General features: G+C 35.2%; 1 protein-coding gene across 1 annotated transcript in view; it reads left to right on the forward strand.

The window, feature by feature from the left end:
- The window catches only part of ZC3H6 (zinc finger CCCH-type containing 6), a 52,425-nt gene extending 31,360 nt beyond the window's left edge, over nucleotides 1-21,065 (forward strand). Inside the window, exons 4-12 of the mRNA XM_037038662.1 lie at nucleotides 935-1,211; nucleotides 4,548-4,681; nucleotides 8,813-8,929; nucleotides 9,530-9,641; nucleotides 13,387-13,496; nucleotides 13,894-14,147; nucleotides 15,042-15,553; nucleotides 15,872-16,105; nucleotides 18,629-21,065. Of these exons, the coding sequence (XP_036894557.1) occupies nucleotides 935-1,211; nucleotides 4,548-4,681; nucleotides 8,813-8,929; nucleotides 9,530-9,641; nucleotides 13,387-13,496; nucleotides 13,894-14,147; nucleotides 15,042-15,553; nucleotides 15,872-16,105; nucleotides 18,629-20,100 (3,222 nt within the window). The 3' untranslated portion in view covers nucleotides 20,101-21,065. The remainder of the gene's footprint in view (nucleotides 1-934; nucleotides 1,212-4,547; nucleotides 4,682-8,812; nucleotides 8,930-9,529; nucleotides 9,642-13,386; nucleotides 13,497-13,893; nucleotides 14,148-15,041; nucleotides 15,554-15,871; nucleotides 16,106-18,628) is intronic.
- Nucleotides 21,066-23,367: the final 2,302 nt, after the last annotated feature.

Below are 23,367 nucleotides of genomic sequence, written 5' to 3' on the forward strand. Positions count from 1 at the left end.
GCCAGATCCTGGTTGGCAGAAACAGGACCTCCTAGCAGTATAGATGGCCTGAGAATCAGTCAGTACAGTGGTTGGAGAAACTATATCCTGTAATAGAACTTACAGTCTTTTTCATTTCTTTTATCTTTTTTCATGAGAGCTTTAAAAAACACTTGCTTGTGAGTGTGTTTGGTCATTCAGATGGTGAACATGTGCAGCACAAGTAGACATTCTGCTGGGTCACTAATGGGGCTACTCTGTAGTCAGTGTGGGTGGCTCTCCGCCCTCAGAAAGCCACATTACACATCTTCCACTGCTTGGGGAGCCCTGGGATGGGGTGTTTGCATCATTCAAGGGCTCTTAGGAATGTTTGCAGTTAGAAAAACTAAGGAGGAGATAAACCGAAAGCTAGGGATAATTCTGTTTTAAAAAGGAGGAATATGAAGATTATTTTTGTAAAGGCTATGAAAAAATCAAAGATTTGAATTAATATAAAGAAAAAGCAATTTTGTGACAAACATCTATAATCTCTAGAGAAAAATTTATACCCATTAACAGTAATTTTTAGTCATAAAGCATTGAAATATATCATTGAAGCATCAATGTAATTACATTTTTATAAAAGGAAATGTAGCATTCAACTAATTAAGCTTTAACTTAATTTAAGCAATTATTTTTTTGTTTTATTTTATTGACTTTTTTAGAAATGTCACAAACACTGCCTTTTGTCTGTGATTTTGATTCCTCCTCTGAGTTTCTGAAGCGGTAGACTGAGAGCAGCAGTATATGAACTTGAATAACAGTCTCGTGTCCTAGATCCTTACTAACCAAGAGTCAGAGCTAACAACTGTCTCCTTCTTTGTCCCATTTTTCTGGGGAGGGAAGTATGTCCTGTATTCATCAATTTCTATATGTAACTAAAAAATCTGAATGGTAGTTGTCCATTTTCACTTAGCATGGGTATATATCCGGAAGCTACATGACATCAAGGAAGAGTCAACATAACAAGAAATTTAAAAGTAAAGAATATGGTGAGTACAGTACCTACAGTGATGACAACTTCGGTAACTACAGTGATGACAACTTCGGTAATTACAGTCAGGAAATGGAGGAAGATTTTGCAAGTCATCTGAAACAATACAGACAAGCTAAAGAACCCTCCAGTGTTGCATTAGGATCATCGTTTTCTAAAGAACCAGGGAAAAAACAAAGAATGAAAGGAATTCAGCAAGGTGAGTTTGAAATTGTGAATCTGTTTTGGAATATGAGAACCTTATTAAAACAGGCAGCTGTAGAATGAAAACTTAAGCCCTTTAAGAGCTAACTCCTTAGCCCTTTCTTAAGATCAGCTTATTCTTGTGGTTCCTGAATTTTTTATTTATTTTGTAGACCCTGAGAACAAAAATCTGTAAATATTTTGATCTGTATATCTTCATATTTGAATTAGAAATATATTGTAACATTGTAAAAGTATATAAAAGCGTGAAACAATTTTCTTGTTTTTCCCTTCCCTTCTGTATGATACAGTATACTGATAAAAAATAACCTACCTTTTCCCGTTGTCTTTGTTGTTCTGTATTACTTTATCTATTTTAGACCTGTAAGGACAGAGTTCTGGGAAGCTATTCTTTTGTTAGGCTTTACGATATGATGGTCACCTTTGCATGCAAGTGTGCTTAGAACTATAGACGTCCTTCAAGATTGGAAATAAGAACATAATATAAATAAATTTCTCTAGTCATCACCTATTTATCTGCTATATTGAGAACACATGGTCCCTGGAAAATCAGGGCAAGTTGCCATAGAAACTGTGGGTCACATAAGGGTCATATAAAGCTTAAGAAAAGTCCAGTCACTTTGTCTGGCTCAAGAAGACTGGAGCAAGACAAGGCTGAGGTTTAATAGTGGGCACCCAAATCCTGTGTACCCATCGTTTAATGATCATTGAAAAAAGGATTCCATTTTAAGTAAATTTGCTTATTTCTTTGGCTTTTCATTTCCTAGCAAATCCTTTGAAAAATAGGAAGCTAGGCTTTGCTAAACTAAAGAGAAATGAATTTGTTGATGCTTCTGCTACTGTAGTTATAATTCTGTTGCTGCAGCCAAGCAGTGGTGTGAAGATAACTCCACATGGGAGTAGCGGGAATGTGGAAGCCTCTTCATCCTTTCCCATTGGGATTTTTCCTTCAAGGTCTTTCTATTTTTGCTCTTAAAGAACTGAGTGCTGAATTTTATTTCTGACATTAATTTCCCCCAGATTATGAAAGTAATATATGGTCAAATATAAAAAACTTCTTCTCTGTGTAGAAAAGATAACCCAGCAAAGATAAAAAAATTTTGAATCTCTACATGAAGAGATAATAACTTTAATATTTTTGATATACATTCTTTCAGAGTTTTTCTGGCACTTATTTTAAACCAAAAATTATTCATACTCTGGTAATTTGTGTTTTTTCCTTTAACTTTGAACTCTATCTCAATCATTGTTATGTTAACAAGTAGCTTTTAATGCCTGCATACTGTTCAGTTAAGTAGATATATCATAATTTGTCTAACAATTGATTAGGTTTGTTTGATAGTACTGCACTTGGCTGTGTACATACCCATGTTTTTAGCCCAAACTTTCAGGAAGAAAATCTTTTAATTTTTTGTGCATTTTTAATACATTTTATTGATTATGTTATTACAGTTGTCCCATTTCCCTCCTTCCCTCCCCTTTGCCTTGCACACCCCCTCCCACCCACATTTCCCTGCATTAGTTCATGTCTGTGGGTCGTACATATAATTCTTTGGCTTCTACATTTCCTATACTATTCTTACCCTCCCCCTTTCTATTTTTTACCTACCATCTATGCTACTTATTCTCTATACCTTTTCCCTCCCTCTCCTCCTCCCACTCCCCTGTTGCTAACCCTCCATGTGATCTCCATTTCTGCGGTTCTGTTCCTGTTCTAGTTGTTTGCTTAGTTTGCTTCTGTTTTTGTTTTAGGTGTGGTTGTTAATAACTTTAAGTTTGCTGTCATTTTACTGTTCATCATGTTGGTCGAAACAGAGACCCCAGTTTGATGCTGCTCCCGAATCCTGGTCTTTGCCTCTTGCCCCACCTCCGGGCACTGTGGAGGTTTCCCTGGCGTTGCCTGCTTCTGTCTTGGCATCTGAAGGAGCTTTTCTTCCTGTTGCCTCACATTCTGATGGCACTCCCTGTAGGAGGAGGTCCAAAGTGTCTCTCGGCAGCCCTGCTGCCATGCTTTTTAGCATATTTAATAACTTTTAGCCTAAGACTTAACAGTGTATGAAAACTGTTTTGACATTTTCCAAGGGATTTTTCCAATAATTTCTCCCACCTGAAGTGTGTGAAGAGAAAAGCTGCACTGCTCACCCCACGGTGATAAAGTTGGCATCACCTGTCTTATCAAGTGGATGGCAGTCGGCATCATCTGTCCCACTCTGTGGATAGCAATACGTTGCTCTTTATTTTTTTGAATCATTGGCCGAAACGGCTTTCATTGCAAGTTTGTCATAAGTTCACCAAAACCAATTATGGTATTCCAGGGTATTATTTTGCTACAGATACTGTTATTGCTTTGTAGAGTTACACTTTTAATGCATAAGCATAAATAGAAGAATTAAAATCATTTATGTATATAGAAATTAGTGCTATCCATGCATAATGTGCATCCTTATTTTTCCCACAAAAATTTGGGCAAAAAAGTGCACATTATGCATGGAAAAATACAGGAGTTATTTGAGATTTAAATTGCTCTCTATTTTCTTTAAATTCTGTGATTAATCTTGCATATTTATACATATCTCAGAAAACATCTTGGCAAACATTTTTCTTAAGAATAAATTCTGAAATGTAGAATTGATTAAAAAGACATAGCCACACATTTGAAGATTTTTCATTCACATACCAAGTTGATATCCAAAAAGGTGAGGTACCAGTTTATAACATGTTGCTGGTACATGAAAATACCAAACTCTCCAAGTCTCTACCCATGCTATAATTTGAGGTGAAAATTGGTGTGTTATTTTTTAATTTTTAATTTCTTTTCATGGGTTGAAACATGTTTTTTATATATTCATTGGCTGTTTTAAATAACAACTTTTCAAAAGTGAGAAACAAGTATAAATTTTACCTGGAGATACATTTGTTATCTACCTAAAGTTATCAATAAAAACTCAATTTGCTATAAATTAACCACTAATACCTATAGTGTCTTCCATAAAGGTGAATATAATATTTAATTCTCTAAAAAACAAGAAGCCTTGGTATTATTTATTCTAAGGAAAATTGAAAAAAATGAAACTGGATTTGACTTATCCAGCCATGTACATCCTTGTTCCTTGTCTTTCTTATGTTGTTAACATCCCTTAAGAAGCAAAAGAATAATAAGCAATACCCAGGAAGTAAAATGTAAAGATTGAATTAATTTTTTTCATTGAATCTAGACGGGAAAATGCACTGTACATTATAGAGTATTAGAAATAAACTGTTTCCTACAAACTAATATATTGACAGATGTGCTGTTTTATTTAATATCTGAAGTACATTTTAACTTTTTTAGGTATTGAACAGAGGGTTAAAACTTTTCATGTTGGTCGTGGACGAGGTTTGCCGAAGAAAATCAAGCGCAAAGACCGTGGGGGAAGAGCCAGTAAAGGGCCCCATATGTTTTCGGGAATGGATGACTTTCAAGAGGTACTGAGAGTTTTTTAACCTATTTGACTACAAAGAAAACATTGTGATTTTAATGCTATTTTCCTTAGTAAATGACAGATTCCCAATTCAGATCAAATGAGTGTAAATAAATTCCAAAAGTAGTCAGAATTCTAATATAGAGATGCAAACTTAGGTGATTTCCAAACAAAATCATAACATTCGAAAGCACCTCAAAATGAAAGCAATATGACAGCAAAAATGTGTATTTTGTTAGTTCTTTGTTAGGCCTTCCTTTCCCAGGTGCAAATGGCAATAAAATGGTAATATGTAGCAGTGCCAAGAAGGGAGATAATGGTAAATTAACTTAGTAGAGTTGAAGACATTGGAAGAGAATAAAAGGGGATATAAATAGTTGGAAAGGTGAATTGATGAACCATAGGTGTGGTAGATGTTGAATAAATATGTGTTGAAGTGAACTCACACATGTACTCTTCAACTATAGCAACTTTCTATTTTCTGTATTCTGCCGTGGTTCCAGTGAGGTGAGACTGAATTTACAGAGCAAGGGTGGGTTATATAGTTACAACCATGATTGAGATAAGGGGATAGCAATATATTGTACTTGTAAATGTTTGGTTTTCTTATCTCTGGGCTTAAAGATAATGGGTAAAGATTTCTTCAGTTGTACTCCTTAATATACTACTTAGGGAGGTATTGATAGGTGTGGCCTAAAAAGGAAGTTCAGGACAAATGAAAGTTCCCCAGACAAATTTGGGGAACCCTGCATATGCCAGGCTTCTCTTAGGGATTCTCAGTCAGCATTAACATATTAAATGCTCTGGGCAGATTAGGCATAGAAAAGTCTGTTTGACATTCCTTGGAATAGCTTTGAAACAAGCCTAGGATGTCTGGGTAATTCTAACTTGCCTGTGCATCTTGCTACACCAGTAGACCTCTAGAATGTGCTGCTTTTCCTAGACCAAATTAGTATGAATACTTTCTAAGCAAGCCTTCTTTTACATGCATTACCTATACCCTATACCTGAAAAACAAACAAACAAACAAAAAACAGACTTCCAGGAAAGCATGGCTATTCAAGCAAATTGCTATCTGTCTCTGAGTTTCAGTTTGTTTAATCAGCAGAATGAAAGTACATGGAGTATTAAGGGTCCCCTCACTAACATTTTAGATATTTATGTATCTGGGCTACAAGTAAAAAATATCTTTATTCTATAATAGAAAGTAAGAATAAATTCTTTCTTTTGCATTCATCAGATTTAGACTATTTTTTCTTTTATTTATTAAGATTAAAATATGTCTTCGACTATGTCAGTTTATGGGTTGCCATGATAGATTTTGTCTTGTAATCTTGGAAATAAGCGGGACAGTGTTCATGTTCAGGCCCTTCCAAGGTCGAGTGGACCTGCTGAGTGGCCAGCGTAGATCCACTTCCATCCTAGCCTTTTCACAGAGTGTGAGAGCCCCAGAGGCCATATGAATTCAGGGATGCCTGCACATCTGTACTAGTTTTCTTGAAAACTCAAGGGTTGTCAGTGAACAAGCCAACTTTTAATGGATTTTAAAGACATTAATTCTATTGGTCATAAGATTCTTAAATTTTTTTGGTCTTTATAGTAACTAGTAAATTTTCTGTAAATACACATTCTTTTCCTGGTAGATCCTTCTATTTACCCTTCCTAATGTATTTTTAAAACACCTTTAATGTTCTTCTTCCTTGTACCAATATAATACATTCTCTAGAGTAAATAAATGAAAATGAGCCAGTAGGTGGTTTGGGTTTCCCTCTCTCCCTCCAGTTTTCCTTTCCCTCCCTTTTTCTTGAGTTGTGTTTTCTTAAGTGACTCTGCTAAATGCCATGTGACTTTTGGTAAATCACTAACTTCTCTAATCTGCATTTTTCATATTTGTCCAGAGAGGGTGATGAACCAAATTACTTCTGTGATTCTTCCAGAAATTACTTAATAAGAGGACTTTTGTGGTTCTTCTGTAGGCTCAGTGTTAAAAGATCAGATCTTCTAGGTACTTTATTTTGTCCTAAAGTTTTATTTGTTAACATTGCTTTGATTTTCTAGAGTACTTTGCTTATAATTAAGTTTCTCATGGTTATGGACTCTGAGATACTTTCTACTCATTTAAGCAGAACTAAACTGAAAAACAAAACAAAAAAACCCACAATCCTCTATTAAGGCACTGAGGCATAACATTAGAAAGTAACAGAGACTGACAGAAAGACTGAGTTATTAATAAAACGTATGAACTACTTGGTGCATTTTTCAGTGGATTTAGTAATAATCACCAAATTTTTACTGTTTAATTTGAGAGTTCTGTTCCTCAAGTTGACTCACCAACTTTGCATAATGAACTGTCTTTGGCTGTCTGTTTTTAGAGCCATGATTCTTTGTACAAACAGCATATGTGAACTGGCCATTTGTAGCTACTTGTTCTAAGCGAGCCCGTATATAGAAAATGTTTTAAAGTCAAATTTACATAGATTTAAGACATTTCAAATGATCCTATTACAGTATAGTATAAGTAATTTTATTGTGCTTTCCTGGGGCAATTTAGATGTACTTATATTTTTAAATAGAACCTCTAGGATTATCTGTTTTCTTGGTATTTTTGTGCTTTTTAAATAAAAAAAAATACTGATTTATTTTTTTTAGAGAGAGGAAAGAAGAGAGAGAGAGAAACATTGACTTGGTATTCACTTATTTATGCATTCATTGGTTGTTTCTTGTATGTGCCCTTACCAGGGATCATACCCAGAACCTTGGTGTATTGGGATGGCACCTTAACTAACTGAGCTACCCTGCCAGGACCTTGTGCTTTTTCAAAGAATTGTTATAGTATAATGTATATTTCAGCTGTGAGCACTGAGGATCAGATTTAAGTCTAGCCATATGTTGCCCCAAGTGTTTGCCATGAGGAAATTTCTTATTTTCAGTAGGTTACACAACATTGTTCTCAGTCTTCTAGTAAATTGAGGGAAAGGAGAAAACTGGAATCAAATCAGAAGAAAAAATAATCACTGCACTCCTACAGCACACCACCACATGCATGCCGGGAGCTTGAAGAACAGTGCTGTCCAATGGCGTCATGAATTTGCAGTCCTTAGCATGGCCAAATACCATCCCCTGTCCTGACTCAGTCTTTTTACGCTCAACAGAAGTCAAGTTGGGGGCTGAGGAGAGCCAAGGAAAACAAGTAGAGCTGTGAGATTTTACAACATATACTTTTTTTCCTTAATATTTTTAGATTTATAAATTAAAGGTAATACATCCTCCCTGTGTTTTTTTTCCTAAAAAAAAAAAAAAACAACAACACACACACACACACACAAAATAACCACACATGCAAAAGAAATCTCTAATTTTTTAGAGATTCATCTGGAGAGACATACACTGTTAAATATGGGGACACATTCTTTTAGATTTTTATCTTTATTGTAAAATTGGGATAAGTTTTGGATGTATAGAATGTTTCTAGGTTTTTTATTTGTTTGGTGGTTTTTTTCCACTACAGAAGCAGTTCTGCAGTAGTTATTTTTATGAATAAATCTTCGTGGGCCTCCCTGATAATTCCTTTAGAACAAGGGTGTCAAACTCATTTTCACTGGGGGCCACATCAGCCTCCCAGTTGGTCTTCTAAGGGCTGAATGTCATTTTAGGACTGTATAAATGTAACTACTTCTTAACAGTTAAGTGGGAGCTCAGCGCTGCTGCTGGTCAGAAACAATGTGCTGAGCCAGGTAAAACAAGGTGGCCCTCAGGCCTTGTGTTTGCCACCTGTGCTTTAGAATAATCCTAAATGTCAAATAATACAGAACTTCAAATCTTTTATAGCATACCTATCAGTACTGTATGAGAGTGCATGTTTTATTGTTCCTTTGCCAAAACTGAATATTATTGTTAATTTTCAAGCTTTTTATAGTTTTATTTTTTTAAATGTAGTTATGTGTCTTCATTAAAGTAGCAATAAGGTTTGCAACCACTAGTAGCAATAAGCAGCTTGAAAATCATTGAAGAAGCGTATGTCTTCAATGTCTCACAGTGGCCACTCTTAATAGTTTGTATTGTTTTCCAGATCCATTTGACTGTACATTTTATACCTATTTTTATGTGTTGCATTAAAATAATTTTTTTCTTGCAGTATACTAAACCAGGGAAAAAATGGAAGGTAATGACTCAGGAATTTATTAATCAGCACACAGTGGAACACAAAGGAAAACAAATCTGTAAATACTTTCTGGAAGGAAGATGTATTAAGGTAAATTTATAGTAGTATCATAAATCATTTCACTTCCAAAATACTCTTTAAAATTTAAGCCTTTGGTGGGGGTTAGTTTTTTTATTTCTCATTTAGTTGTAATAAAACTAGTTCTTCAAAATGTATCTTGATACTATATACATCAGAATTCATTTAATTGTATTTTGGAACACTACTGTAATTTGTTAAAATTACATTTTTTGATAAACACAATGCTATGTGGCAACTACTGTTCAAAGTGGTTTACTAATATTAATTAGTAAATCTAATATTAATTAGATTAATGATTTAATCTTTACAACAACCCTAGGAAGTAGTTACTATTACTGACCCATTGTAAACATGGCCACACCAGAGGGCCGAACAGTAGCTCAGCTGGACATGATGAGTGGGCAGAGGCCCCTGGGGTGGTGGCAACGTGTGCTCTGCACTTAGCCATACCCAGCATCTTGGGTTAAAACTCAAAGGAATTGTTTGAATTATTATTAGCTCATTATTTAAAGACTGAAGACATAACCATAGTTCAATTATGAAATGCCGTGGAGAATATTCAATTTAATTGTGCCTTTTTTTCCTCCTTTCTTTTCTTTTTGTGAACAGGGAGATCAATGTAAATTTGATCATGATGCAGAGTTGGAGAAGAAGAAAGAGATCTGCAAATTTTATTTACAAGGATATTGTACTAAAGGGGAAAACTGCATTTACATGCATAATATCCTTTACTAAAAATATGTTAAACCAAAATACTGAGGTTTGAAAACATAATTAAGGGGTTTAGAAATCATAGTACAACCTTACAAAGCCTAGTTTGGTTTTGAATTTAAAACAACACATTACATAAACTAAGTCTAGTCAACCATTTTACTTCAAAAAGGCAGACTAAGTTTTTTTCTTTAGGGGAATGAAATATATAACTTCCCTTTGGAAAAAATCTGTGAAGTAAAGGTACTTTGTATTTAATGTACTCAGCTTATAACTGTTTCAGTAGCATGTGCTTCCTGAAGGAGTAGGTGGCAAAATATTTATTTTATGACTTAATTATTTTTACTTAGGTTCATAAGTAATAAATTATCATTGTTGAATATTATAAAATCATCAGATCTTACCACCAATTATCACTGTATATTCTTCCCTACTTCTTCCTTTGGAAATCTATACATCTAAATTGTATACCTGCCCCCACTTAAACTGGTATATCACTGTATGTTTACAGTAGTCCTTTAAAAATACATATATAGTATATCGGTCAGTGTTGACTCCCCCACCCCCAAAATATCTAGCTGGCTTTTCACTACAATTAATGACTAATAGAGCCTTTTTCCGCCAATCTGAAACTCATCTTTGTCATGATTAAGTTCTTTATATCCATGTTTTCGTTCTAGAGTTTCTGCTTGGCTCCATTGTCAGTTTCTCATACCTCTGCTACTTTGCTGTGATTATTTGCACCTCACCAGCATACTTGATATTTGATAGATTCTCGCATTTATTTTTCCAGGTAAAATTTAAAATAGTCTTGTCTAGTTCAAAAAATAATGTAACAAAGGAAAGTAAAAAAATCCCTGTTATCATAGATCTAAATATACAAATATACAAACTATTGTATAAAACTATACAAACACGAGAGGTGTCTATGGATGTAGTCCTTTATTATCTGAACAAAAGTATGACTTAAAATCTACAAGCAATAAGGGAAAAGATTGAAAATTTGACTGCATAAAATTTTTAAATTTGCATAACAAAAATATGACACAAGAAAAACAAAGGGTAAATAATAAAATGGGAAAAGTTGTTTGCAACTTATATCACTTACAAAGAGGTAATAGCCTGATATATGAGTTTCTAAATATTGGGAAGAAAATGGGGTAAGAAATACAGATAATTCACAGAGAGAAGTGCAAAGGGCCCAAAACACAGGAAAAGATGCTCAATCTTATTTATAGAGAAATGCACTTTAATCTATGCCCACGATACCATTTGTAGCCATCAGATTTGCAAAAATTCCCCCTCCCCTCGATATGACAGCACATTTTGTTAGCAAGGTTGTGAAAAAATAGATCTACTCAGGCTTTGCTGTTGGGAATGTGAAATGGGGCGTCCTTATGGAGGAAAGCTGGGCGGTGTTTACACACGAGTTCACCCTCTGAGGTAACAGTCCTACCATTTTTCAAGTTCTGGTGAGTTAATGGATTTGGGCAGTGATTACTGATGGCTGTTAAAACCATTAAGTGGAAAGTTGATGAAAAACTTTATAATTGATGAAATGGGCTGACAATACTTACCTGCACTAACTGAACAGTCTTAGTACTAAAAAGAAACAATTAGCCCTGGCTGACTGGTGTAGCTCAGTGGATTGAGTGCTGGCCTGTGAACCAAAAGATCTTGGTTCGATTCCCAGTCAGGGCACAAGCCTGGGTCGTGGGTCAGATCCCAGCAGGGGACACACAAGAGGCAACCATACATTAATATTTCTCTCCCTGTCTCCTTCCCTTCCCCTCTAAAGATAAATAAATTAAATTAAAAAAATAAAACAATTAGATACCAAATGCCTCTTGATGTGATGCAATAGAGAGTATTTATTTTAATAAACACCTATGACAAGTTTAAAATTAACAAAGAAATGATACAAAAATAAAAGGTTGGGAATTTATAGGGATCAATAAAGGAACTTGAGATATATGTTGACTAGATGCAGTGTGTGGATCACATCTTGATCCTGATCTGAACAAAGCAATTACAAAAACACTTTTTTTGAAAGTTTGAAAAATTTGTATATTGAGAGGGTAGTAGTAGATAAAAAGATAAAATAGATGCATTAATGTTTCATACTGATAAGGTCGTGATTGTTAAGAAAAATGTTCCTTATCTGTTTGAAGTAAACATGGAGATACTCACAGATTCAGTGTAGGTGGAATGTGCTTTTGATTACTCGTGTGTTTTGAGGGAGAGCTGTGAGGAGCATATGGGGTGGCACAGATCTCACAAAATGGACAGACGATAAAATTGTTGAACTGGCATGGCCAGCATGAGGGAGCTGATTGTATTATTCTCTCTACTTTGGTATATGTTTGATCATTTTAAAGCTAATTAAAAAAAACTTGAAGTAATCTCACTCTTCAGGGATAATTGTGCTAACAGTATGGCATAAAGTCTTTCAGATTTTTTTCTATGCTAAAGTTTGTGAGTAGAGATAACATTTACACCTAATTTTTATAGAAATATGATTAAGCTCTGATTGTGACGGTTGTATTTTTATTTAGCATTTACATCTTTACTTCATATGGATTCTATTTTAATATATAATGTGCAGTAAGAACCTAATTTTCTTCTCATTGGTTAACTCATTATCTCATCTTCAAGCAATTGAAAATGGCACCTTTACCAGAGCCCGAATTTCTCTATGTGCACAGTTCAGCCTCGGCCCAACTGTTGGTGCTATTTGACCATTCCCTCTGTAAATGTATAGCAAGTGGTCCTCCTTTTTTGATCAAAATATTGTAATAAGTTTGTCTTACTCAAGAAAAAGAAATAACATTTTTTCTAGATGTGACATATCTCTCCAGAAACCAGACACCTTTTAAACTCTTTTTGAAAGCTTTCAGTCTATCCTTATGTTTTTTCTGACAGTCATGCCATCTGTAAATAATAATTTATACGTCCTATTTTAAATGTGTTGGCTACATGTCTAGAATAATTTTAAATAGTGATTGTGGTGAACATAGTACACATTTTAATGATAATTTCCTTTTGCTTTAACTTGTGGCTATAGTTTTAAGATAGATTTTTTTTAATCAAGTTAAGTATATTCTTATTTTACTAAGAGTTTTTTTAAATCAAAAGAGGATTTTGAATCTTGTCAGTTGCTGTTTGCACTTGCTAAGAAGATCATGTAATTTTTCTCTTTGACCTTATCAATGTAATGATTGCAGTAATAAATTTCCTAAAACTATTCAGAAATTCTTTTTAAACATACAGCACCTGAAAATGGTGTCTTTTCCACCATACTTCTAGGTTTAATGTCTTCTTTAGTAGTTTGTCTCTACAACCTTGAGTGAGATCAGCCTTTAAGTCAGACCAGCCTGTAGCTCACATTGTTGGGTTGACTTTAACAGAACATACCAAGCTCTGTTTTCTTCATAGATGTAAGGTCTTGCTACAAAACTCATTTGTTCTGCATAATATTTTATTACTATGGAAAATAATAGGGTGTGCATAACCATTATAAATATTTGTCTTTAAAAGGTGTTTCCTAGTTCTGGTAGAGTAAAAGAAATTTTAATTTTTTGAATGTTTTGATGCGTAACTAAAATATTTAATTTAGAATAAATTATCTGATTTGATTATATAAAATTCAGTACAATATATAATCATAAAGTCCTATTGATTCAGCACAGTTGTGTTTTTGGTTTAAAAATATTAGTTTGATTGTATTTGGTCTATTCCTTAATATTTTTATTTACATGAATTTCCATGCAAGTTCTATCATAGTGGAGCAAAATGTTACCAAGGAGACAAGTGTAAATTTTCACATGATGATTTGACTAAAGAAACGAAGAAACTTTTGGACAAAGTGAGTAATATTTTTGTACCTCGATTATTTATTACATCTCTACAAACTCATTTGACTTGCATCATGTTTTATAAAACTGCTAAGAAGCCAAAGACTTTTTTCATGTTTTGTTAATATGGTGTTTTAGGAAAGCAGCAAGTTTGGGCTAGGAATTAAGAATCTTTTACTCTCATCCTTGTTCTGCTATTAAAAAGTTAATTTAGTTTGAGAAATATTCTTTACCTCTTTGAACCTCATTCTCTTTATCAAAAATGAGTTAACTCTCTATGACCCATTGCAGCTTAATATGTTTTTCTATTAAAGTTTAGTCTTTGGCTAAACTAGTTTACTAAAATCACAGTTTTAAATGTAAAAGAAATCTTGTTTTAATGTGGTAATCTTTGCTAATTACTTTCAGGTGTTGAACACTGAAGAGGAGCCCACCAATGAGGATGAAAGAGAGTTAGAAGAACTTCGGAAGCACGGCATAACCCCTCTTCCCAAACCCCCGCCAGGAGTGGGGCTGCTGCCAACTCCAGCAGAGCACTTTCCCTTTTCTGATCCTGAAGATGATTTTCAGACAGATCTCTCTGATGATTTCAAGAAAATTCCATCTCTTTTTGAAATAGTTGTAAAACCTACTGTGGATTTAGCACATAAGATTGGGAAGAAGTAAGTTAAAAATTTCAAAAATGGTGGCAATTTCCCCTTAGAAATTTATTTTTTTAAAGAAATTGCCCAGTATTACTTATTTATTTTTAATCAGAATGCAGTTTATTAGAGAGCAATAAGTACCATACAGAATTTCTGGCAAAACCACAGAGACCAGTTTGTATTATTTGCAGTTCAAAGTAAAGGGAGCCAGGAGAAAAACTCAGCTGTACCACAGAATAGTTGAGCAGAAAATCTGCTGAGGTTGCACAGCTGGGCAGCCAGAACAGTGGGACTCGACACTTGAACCTTATAACAGCTGCCCAGAAGAGCCAAATGTCTCCAACATCATGCCTTTGTCCCCTAGAAATTCTTACTAAGAAACTAACTTATATCCCTGTTAATCATATGAGTAAGCTCAGGTAAAAATAGCAGCCGTGTGGCACACACCTTGATTGCTGCTTCCCATGTCCTCTGTGTCCCTGCCCTCTGCTGCTTCCCACTGTCTTAATCTACAGAATCCTTAACCCAGCTTCCAAGCCTCTCTACACAGCAATGAGCAGAGAAGAGAATGTCACAACTAGAAGAGAATCAGACAAAAACATTTATCTCTGGGTGGTGGGATTAGGGGTGATTCATCTATCTTTCCACTTCCTGTATTTTTCAAAATACCAATAACGAGTAAGTTTTAGAATAGCTCATAATAAACAGCAATTAAGAAACTGTGAGCTAAAATGAAGGCAAGATCCACATGTTGGCACTTGCAGTTATAGATAATTTGGAATAAATGGCTTAGAAAAAGAGTATTCTATTCTGATACAGAAAAACACACGTAACCAACATTCATTTAGAAATGTGACATTCTTGTTTCTCTTTTTTCTTTGAACTAAGAAATATTATTCTTTCTGTCTACAGGCCACCAGCATTTTATAGCAGTGCCTCACCACCAGGACCACAATTTCAGGAAAGCAACCCACATCCTCAGCATATTTATAGTTCTGGGTCGAGTCCAGGTCCTGGACCTAATATGTCTCAGGGACACAATAGTCCTGTGATGCACCCAGGCTCCCCTGGACATCATCCATGTGCAGGGCCTCCTGGTCTACCAGTGCCACAGAGCCCACCTTTGCCACCTGGTCCACATGGAGTGGTAGGTTCCCATAGCCAAGCTGGAGTACTCGTTCAGCCAGATGCACCCTTGTCAGCACCAGGTATGAGTGGTGCATACCATTGCCCAGGTTTTACAGAACACGTGATAAAAGTACCCAGAGAAAATCACTGTGCTCCAGGCTCATCACACCTGCATGGTTCTGGTGAAATGCAGCTCAACACCAGTTATGAGTCCCTACAAAACCCAGCTGAGTTTTATGATAATTACTATTCACATCATGCTGTACCTAATTTTCAGCCACCCAATAACTCTAGCGGTAAGTTTACCTTTCAGAATAACTCATTTCTAATTTTAAATACTTGGGAGTCCTATTTTTTATTAAAATTATGATAAGAAAGTATGTTTTAAATCTAAGTAAAATGTGATGAAATTTAGACCTTAAAATATGTTTAAAATTTAAACAAATACTTGTAACAATAGAACTTTAGATAACTTTTAAAAATATTTATAAACACTAATTTGCTAATAAATGTGATTAATACTAGAGCTTCAATTTCTTATAATTTACAGTGGTACTCCCTAGTGGAGTTTTGTGATGAGTTAATGTCTGTCTTTTTCCCTGTTACGTGTGTAGATGGGTTGTGGCATGGTGAGTTTGCTCAGCATCAGCCTCCCATTGTTCAAGACTCATCTTACCATGGGAGTGGGTGTGATGGCAGCAGTAACATGACAGGCCATGATCCCCTGCCTGCACCAGGTCTCCTCCCTGCAGTGCAGAGAGCTCTTTTTGTTAGACTTACTCAGAAATACCAAGAAGGTGAAGAACCAAGCAGCACCCAACCTCCAAGGGCACCCAGCAAGGAAGAAGGTATGTCAGATGTTATGGTAGCATCCTACCTGTTTGGGTCATTCAGTTCCTGAAATGCTCTTGAATAGGTTAATGGTTAAAAATGAGTTCCTCTGAACTGTCTATCCTATTTTTAGTTTATTTTGTAGCTCCTCTTTTTGGAGATTGTGGTTTCCAGAACCGTCAATGTACTAGCAGTTAATTTCAGAGCGTTTGATTTGAACCAGTGGTTAGATCTGACAGTAGAGTATAAGGCCTAAGTGAACAGACTTGCTATTAAGCCTTTTTGTTTTAGAAAAGAAATAGAAAAGGAATGGGATACCTTACAGTTCAGGAATTTTGACTTCTAGACTAACTTCGCAGTGATTCAGTTATTAGAGAAACTTTTATGGGCATAGTCTGTATACTTCAGATTCTGCTGTATGGTTAAGGAATATTATATTTAATGTAAGAGATCATATGCAGTCAGTAAATTTACCTTAGTATTTTTATAATAGTTGTAATGGAGTACAACTTTTATAATAATGGAATTTTTTATATTGGTAAGTGTACAGCAGTTGATTTAGTTAAGAGAAATGTTTAAAACATCCAATTATTATACATTACAAAAGTGATATATATGGCCATTTTTAAACATAAAATTTATGAAGAACTATGTAAAACTATGTATATGTGTGCATATACATATAAAATTAGGTAGTTACAAGCTATTATATAAACATTATTCTATTTTTAAATAACATTAACTCTATTTAACATCACAGGGAAATGAGGGATTCCTAATAACTTCATTTCATGTACAATTTATGTTTATTCCTTTAAATGTTAAAACTTAATTTTAAGAAATAACCATTTAATGATAGGCTTTCTATAAAGTCTTACAGAGCTTTATGCTTTCATAAACAAGAAAATCATCCTTGGTTGGGTGGCTCGGTTGGTTGGGGCCTTGTCCTGTACACCAAGGGCTGCAAGTCTGGTTCCCAGTTGGGGTACGTTCAGGATGCAGCTAATCAATGTCTCTGTGTCACATCAATTATTTCTCTCTTTTTCTCAAATCAGTAAAATTTTTTAAAAAATCAAAACTTTTCTAAATGATAGATTTTATACTATAATATTATACAATTGGTGTTTTCTAAGGGTTGTTTTCTCTGTACACAGAAAAAGTCATGACAAGCTAGGGCTTTTTTGTGTTTGTGTTTATCAATTTTAATACCCTTATAAATCTTACCTGTTCTTTTTAGAAAGCTGTTAACCATCATTTTGCATCTAGTATCTGCTTTGCATTGACCTCTGCTCTCCCACTGTCCTTCTGTTCTATATTCATTCTCATTCCAAAAGGGATTTTACTGCTTATAAAATACATTAATATGAAAGTGAGAAAAAGATAGCATCTTAATTATTTGGGTCAGGTAAAAAATTCTGTGAGGAGTGAAGTTACTCTTCAGAAATTAATTAAAGTGATTCACAAGCTAAGCTCTAGACTTTGGGGTCAAAGAAAAGAAGGAAAGAGACCTAGTGTCTAGAAGTCATTTTCCCAGACCCTGAGATACCAGTCAGACCTTTTGCCATTGTGACATAATGTATTCTATGTCAAACCACATTCCCACTCTAAAAAGCTCTCATTTTGTGAGCACTGCTCTGTTCAGACTTAAGTATGTAACCCTAGAGTTTCATGTAGTAGAAAAATATTAATAAGCAGTGCAAGGAGGTAAAATTAGAATAACTACAATGGTCTGTTGATCCAGGATAGTCTAGAATGGTGTGTGTGTGTGTCCCCAACTCAGTCAGTCTGTGTCTGTGAATGGTGAGGAGGAGACTCATCCTATCATACCTTCTACTCAACTAGAGAGCAGGCCTCTGATAGATAGTTCAGCTTCTTAACATTGCGTCTAACACGTGAGGAATAAATGCTTCAGGAGTAAGGCTCAAAGTGTTCTCATAAAGGTCAAGTATGTACACTTCAGCATGTTAGTTTTATTTGTTATTTTTAATTTAATGCTTGAATAGCTAATACAGTCACATTTAAAAAATTTACTACATCTCAAAATATAGTAAACTATAAGTGAACAGTCTCTGCCTCACCTCTTATTTGCTCAGTTCCCATTTCTTCCTTAACTGTCATTATTAGTGTTTTGAGTGTCTTCTTTCCAACTATATTTTTATGTCTTCCCACTGCTATCTTGATAAATGCAGAGCGTAAGGGTTGCTTGAATTAAAGAGATCCAAAACTTTTTAATATTCCTTTCTTAGAGTATTTTCCCTTCTATCTGAACCCTGTTATCCCACATCCATGCTAACTTCTCTTTGGCCAATTAGAATGAGGCCCCAACTTTCTCGGATTGGAAGGACATTGCATCTGTTCTAATATCATAGCTCTTTCTTTATAGATTATAATAATGGAATTGATCATTGTCATATCACATCCTATCTTGTTTCAGTGTTGAAACCCTCCATTTATTTCAGAAGTAATGTGTGCTTTTTTATCTTAATTAATGCCAAATCTGAAGGCTTCGTTCTTTATAATAAGTCTTTGTCTGCATTTAGATGATACTGTTAACTGGTATTCCAGTAGCGAAGAGGATGAAGGGAGCAGTGTCAAGGCAATTCTGAAAACATTACAGAAACAGACAGAAACTTTGAGGAATCAGCAGCAATCTTCCTTGGAACCTGGCACTCCTACTGATCCGAGACTTGCTAAAGAGAAGAGTAAAGAAAACCAGGTTGTTGATCCTCGACTTAGGACCCTCCCAAGGCAAGACATTAGAAAAGCATCTGAGTCTACCACGCAGGGTCTCAGACTTGTGTGGGATCCCAGGAAACTAAGAGGGAATGCAAGTGGGCACGTAGGCTCTTTGGCTGGAGCAGTAAAATGTGATTTACATCATGCACATGCTGGTGCTAATGTCAAACACAAGAGAGGAGATGATGAGGAAGAGGACACAGAAAGAGAACTGAGAGAAAAACCTTCCTTAATACCTCTGGACTCTCCCCCTGGGGCAGTGCTCCAGGATCCAAGGTCGCAGCTGAGACAGTTCAGTCACATTAAAATGGATATTACACTCACCAAGCCCAGCTTCGCAAAACACATTGTGTGGGCTCCAGAAGACTTACTTCCAGTCCCTTTACCAAAACCTGACCCTGTATCTTCAATTAGTTTACCTCTGCCCCCCCTTATAGCTGACCAGAGGCTCAGTAGATTATGGAATGCAAAAAGTGATCTCCATCAAAGCACAGTGCCCATCGATTCAAAAGGAGCAGCCAAAGCCAAAATTAACACAACAAATAGAGAAGGCTACCTGGAACAATTTGGGGACTTGCACAGTTCAGCAAATAAATTAGGAGACCCCAGGCTGCAAAAAAAATGTGATCCTAGACTTCACAGACTGCACAATGCAGCTTCTCAGCAAGCAGTTCCGAAGGAGTCACATACACCAAAGGGTGCTCCTCACTCAGCCAAGTCAAGCCCTGGTGTGTCACAGCCCTTAGTGGCAGTAACCAGCAACTCCAGGCCTGGGGCTTTGCCTCCATATGCCCCTAAACTCTCGTCTTCAGCCAGCGTTCCACTGGGGACTCCAGGTTCAGTTCTCAGTGGTATTAGTTTGTATGACCCTAGGGAACATGGTTCTTCATCCGTACCAGAGCGAACAACAGAAAATGCAGAGAACCAGAAAAAAGGTGGTGGTTTAAAAAGCAGTGACAAAAATGAGCCTTCTCCTGGAGAAGAAATCCTGCCACAGAAAACCACCCCAGATGTGGAAGTCACTGTTGGTGGGCCAGCTGACCCACAGGCAAATGTTCTCGGGAGCTCCTGTTCAGTTCAGGTCCCCGCAGTGCACAGTCTTCCCATTCAAGCATTGACAGGCTTAATTAGACCCCAGTACAACGATCCAAGGCAGTCAAGGCCGATGGGACAGCTGAGCCCCACCCCAGATGAGGACCCCAGTGGAGAAACAGATGACAAATCTCTGAAAGAGGTTTTTAAAACTTTTGATCCAACTGCTTCACCATTTTGCTAGCTATTGTATAATTAGGCATTTCTTTTCAGTCGTGACCATTGCAGTCTTCTGCTGTTTTGTAACTGGTTTACCTCTATAGTTTATTTATTTTTAAATTATAAACACTTTTCAGCTGCTAGTATCAGAACCACATGAATTTATATCCTCTAAAGGTTGTGGTATTTTATATAATATTTTTATAAATTTAAGAGACTGTAGCAATTGACATAGAAACTTATTTATCATGTTAGTGTCGGTAAAAATACTTTTATTGTAAATAAACCATTATGAACTCAACACTCTGCCTGAATATATACCAGTTGTCTTTCATAATCAATGTTTGGATAAATGATTACCACTTTTATATGATTTGTTTGTTTCGAGCAATATGATGTACATTACTTTTGGAAAACAGTATTTTGACTAGGATCCTCTGTATTTGTCAACACATAACGGATTACTATGTAATGCTAACTTCTAACAAAAATGTAAAATGAAGTAAAGAAAACATTTTTTTATTATAATTAGCAGAGCAGTTCATGTTTTAGGGCATCACTTTTATTAGTGTGGACAATATTATTTGTGTAAATGAAGCATTTGAATGTCATATCTTTTAAAAGTATTTTTATTGTATCATAGAAATTAGATATATATATATAGATTGTTTTGCTAAAGTGAAAAATTCCCAAGTTCTCTGATACAACTTTTTAAATTTAATTTTTCATATTAAATAGTTATAAGTTACTGCTGTCACAGTGTGATGTTTATGTGTTTTAATGTTTTTTTGTCTTTAGCAGCATAATTTGTATCACTTTTTCAAATGATATATCCACAATAATTGTATTCATGACTTTGGCATTTTTATAAAATTTTAAAAGATCCAGTGAGAGTCTGTAGTTATTGCATATTTTCTCTTCAATAGCAAGAAAACACAGAGATGTTATAGTCAACTGTGTGGCTACCAATAAAGAATTTTTCAGATCTCATGTGACTGGCATTCTATAACAGGAAATAAATACTCCATGTCCTGATAGTTTGGAGGTGTCCTAAACTGGTTAGAAATTGCATTTTTATAAAAAGTAATTTATATTCATTCTTGTGTATTTATTGCAGTGTAAAAGAATGGCAGCCTTATTTGTTTTCTACCTTTATTATTTATAATGGACACTAAGTACTACACTGATACTCATGTCTTGAACTGGAGGATTATGACAGTATTTGCTGGTAAGACTTACAATAAGGAACTTGAAAAGGAGCATTTTGTTGTAAAGATAATGAAAATACAGGAAAGCAGTCCTTGGGTGACAACAGCTACTCCTGAGAAATGATGTTAAAAATACACAGGAACACTGGTTAGTGTAACTCAGTGGATTGAGCGCCAGCCTGGGGAACCAAAAGATCTCTGATTCAATTCCCAGTCAGAGCACATGCCTGGGTTCCAAGGCCAGGTCCCCAGAAGGGAGCATGTGAGAGGCAACTACATGTTCATATTTCTCTCCCACTCTCTCCTTCCCTTCCCTTCCCCTCTCTCTAGAAATAAAATCTTTAAAAAATATATACAGGAAACTATTTCTATGGGGACAAAACAATTCAGATAGCATATGGTTTATGTTAATGCCTGTCCTTTATGTTCACTTCCTAACCCTTGACCTTTATTGCTCTGATTCTGTGCTTCCATGGGGTTAAGTGAACAGGACCCTGCCAACCTAAGAAGCTCATTATGTTCAAAGGAATGTGAATTCCTGTTATTTATATTTTGGTTATGATGTTGCCTAAAATGGCTCTGGATGCCATGTTGGGGTTAAAAATGCAGTTTGAAGCCACCATCGAAAGTATTTGCTGATTTATTGTCCAAAACAAACTTTATTGTCAATTGGAAAAGTCATTGGAATAGATAAAGCTGACAAAAATTGTATATATAGTATGTATGTTACTTATAAGTATACTTACATGTACTTACATATAAGTATATGTTGTATATAATTGTTACATGGTTATATATCTTTGTTATTTTATATATAGATTATATATGTATCTTTGCTAAAAAACAAATGCAATCCAAATTATTAACAGAAGATATTTTCTACTAAGACATGTTAAAAGAGTAATTAAAAAATAAGGTTTAAAAATCATTAATGCAAATTATAATGTTCATTTACTCAGTATCCTTGAAATGGATAAAACAGAAAAAATTATATTCATATATATACATATATGATTAATATATACTATATAACTATGTATCTTTGTTATTATATATCAACTGTATATGAATATTTTTGTTAAAGACCAAATGTAATCCAAATCCTTAACAGAATTTTTTTTTAAGAATTTATTTATTCGTGGAGATAGAGGAGGGAAGGGAAAAAGGTAGAGAAACATCGATGTGAGAGAGAAACATTGATCGGTTGCCTCTCGCACATACCCCATCCAGAGACCAGGCCTACAACCCAACCCAGCATGTGCCCTGACCAGGAATCAAACCACCAGCCTTTTTCTTTGTGGAGTGATGACCAACCGAGTGACACCAGTCAGAGCAACAGAAGATATTTTTACTACTAAGACAGATGTTAAAAGGTTAATTAAAAGTAAGGTTTAAAAACCATTAATGCAAATTATAATGTTCATTTACTTGGTATCCTTGAGTCCTTATTACAGCTGATGTCCCAGAGGCTATATTACAAGAAAGTTTGGATATACTTTCAAATTCAACAGTACATTTTATATGAAGATGTTTTATTTATATTTAAGAAATAACTTCTATTTGTGATGCTTTCTTATTGGGATANACCAGGCCTACAACCCAACCCAGCATGTGCCCTGACCAGGAATCAAACCGCCAGCCTTTCTCTTTGTGGAGTGATGACCAACCGAGTGACACCAGTCAGAGCAACAGAAGATATTTTTACTACTAAGACAGATGTTAAAAGGTTAATTAAAAGTAAGGTTTAAAAACCATTAATGCAAATTATAATGTTCATTTACTTGGTATCCTTGAGTCCTTATTACAGCTGATGTCCCAGAGGCTATATTACAAGAAAGTTTGGATATACTTTCAAATTCAACAGTACATTTTATATGAAGATGTTTTATTTATATTTAAGAAATAACTTCTATTTGTGATGCTTTCTTATTGGGATAACATTAGGGGATATTCTGTTATATTCTGTCAACCTGGATTATTTTACAAACCTTTTTTTTTCTTGTTTTCTCACCAAAATTTACTAAGTGGCCATTTTCTCCAATGAATAAGCTCCTCCTCAAGGTGAATTGGTGTTTTTAGAATCC

The sequence above is a fragment of the Sturnira hondurensis genome, unplaced genomic scaffold, assembly GCF_014824575.4.
Source record: "Sturnira hondurensis isolate 20B ecotype Veracruz unplaced genomic scaffold, ASM1482457v3 Scaffold0002039, whole genome shotgun sequence".
NCBI lineage: Eukaryota > Metazoa > Chordata > Mammalia > Chiroptera > Phyllostomidae > Sturnira > Sturnira hondurensis.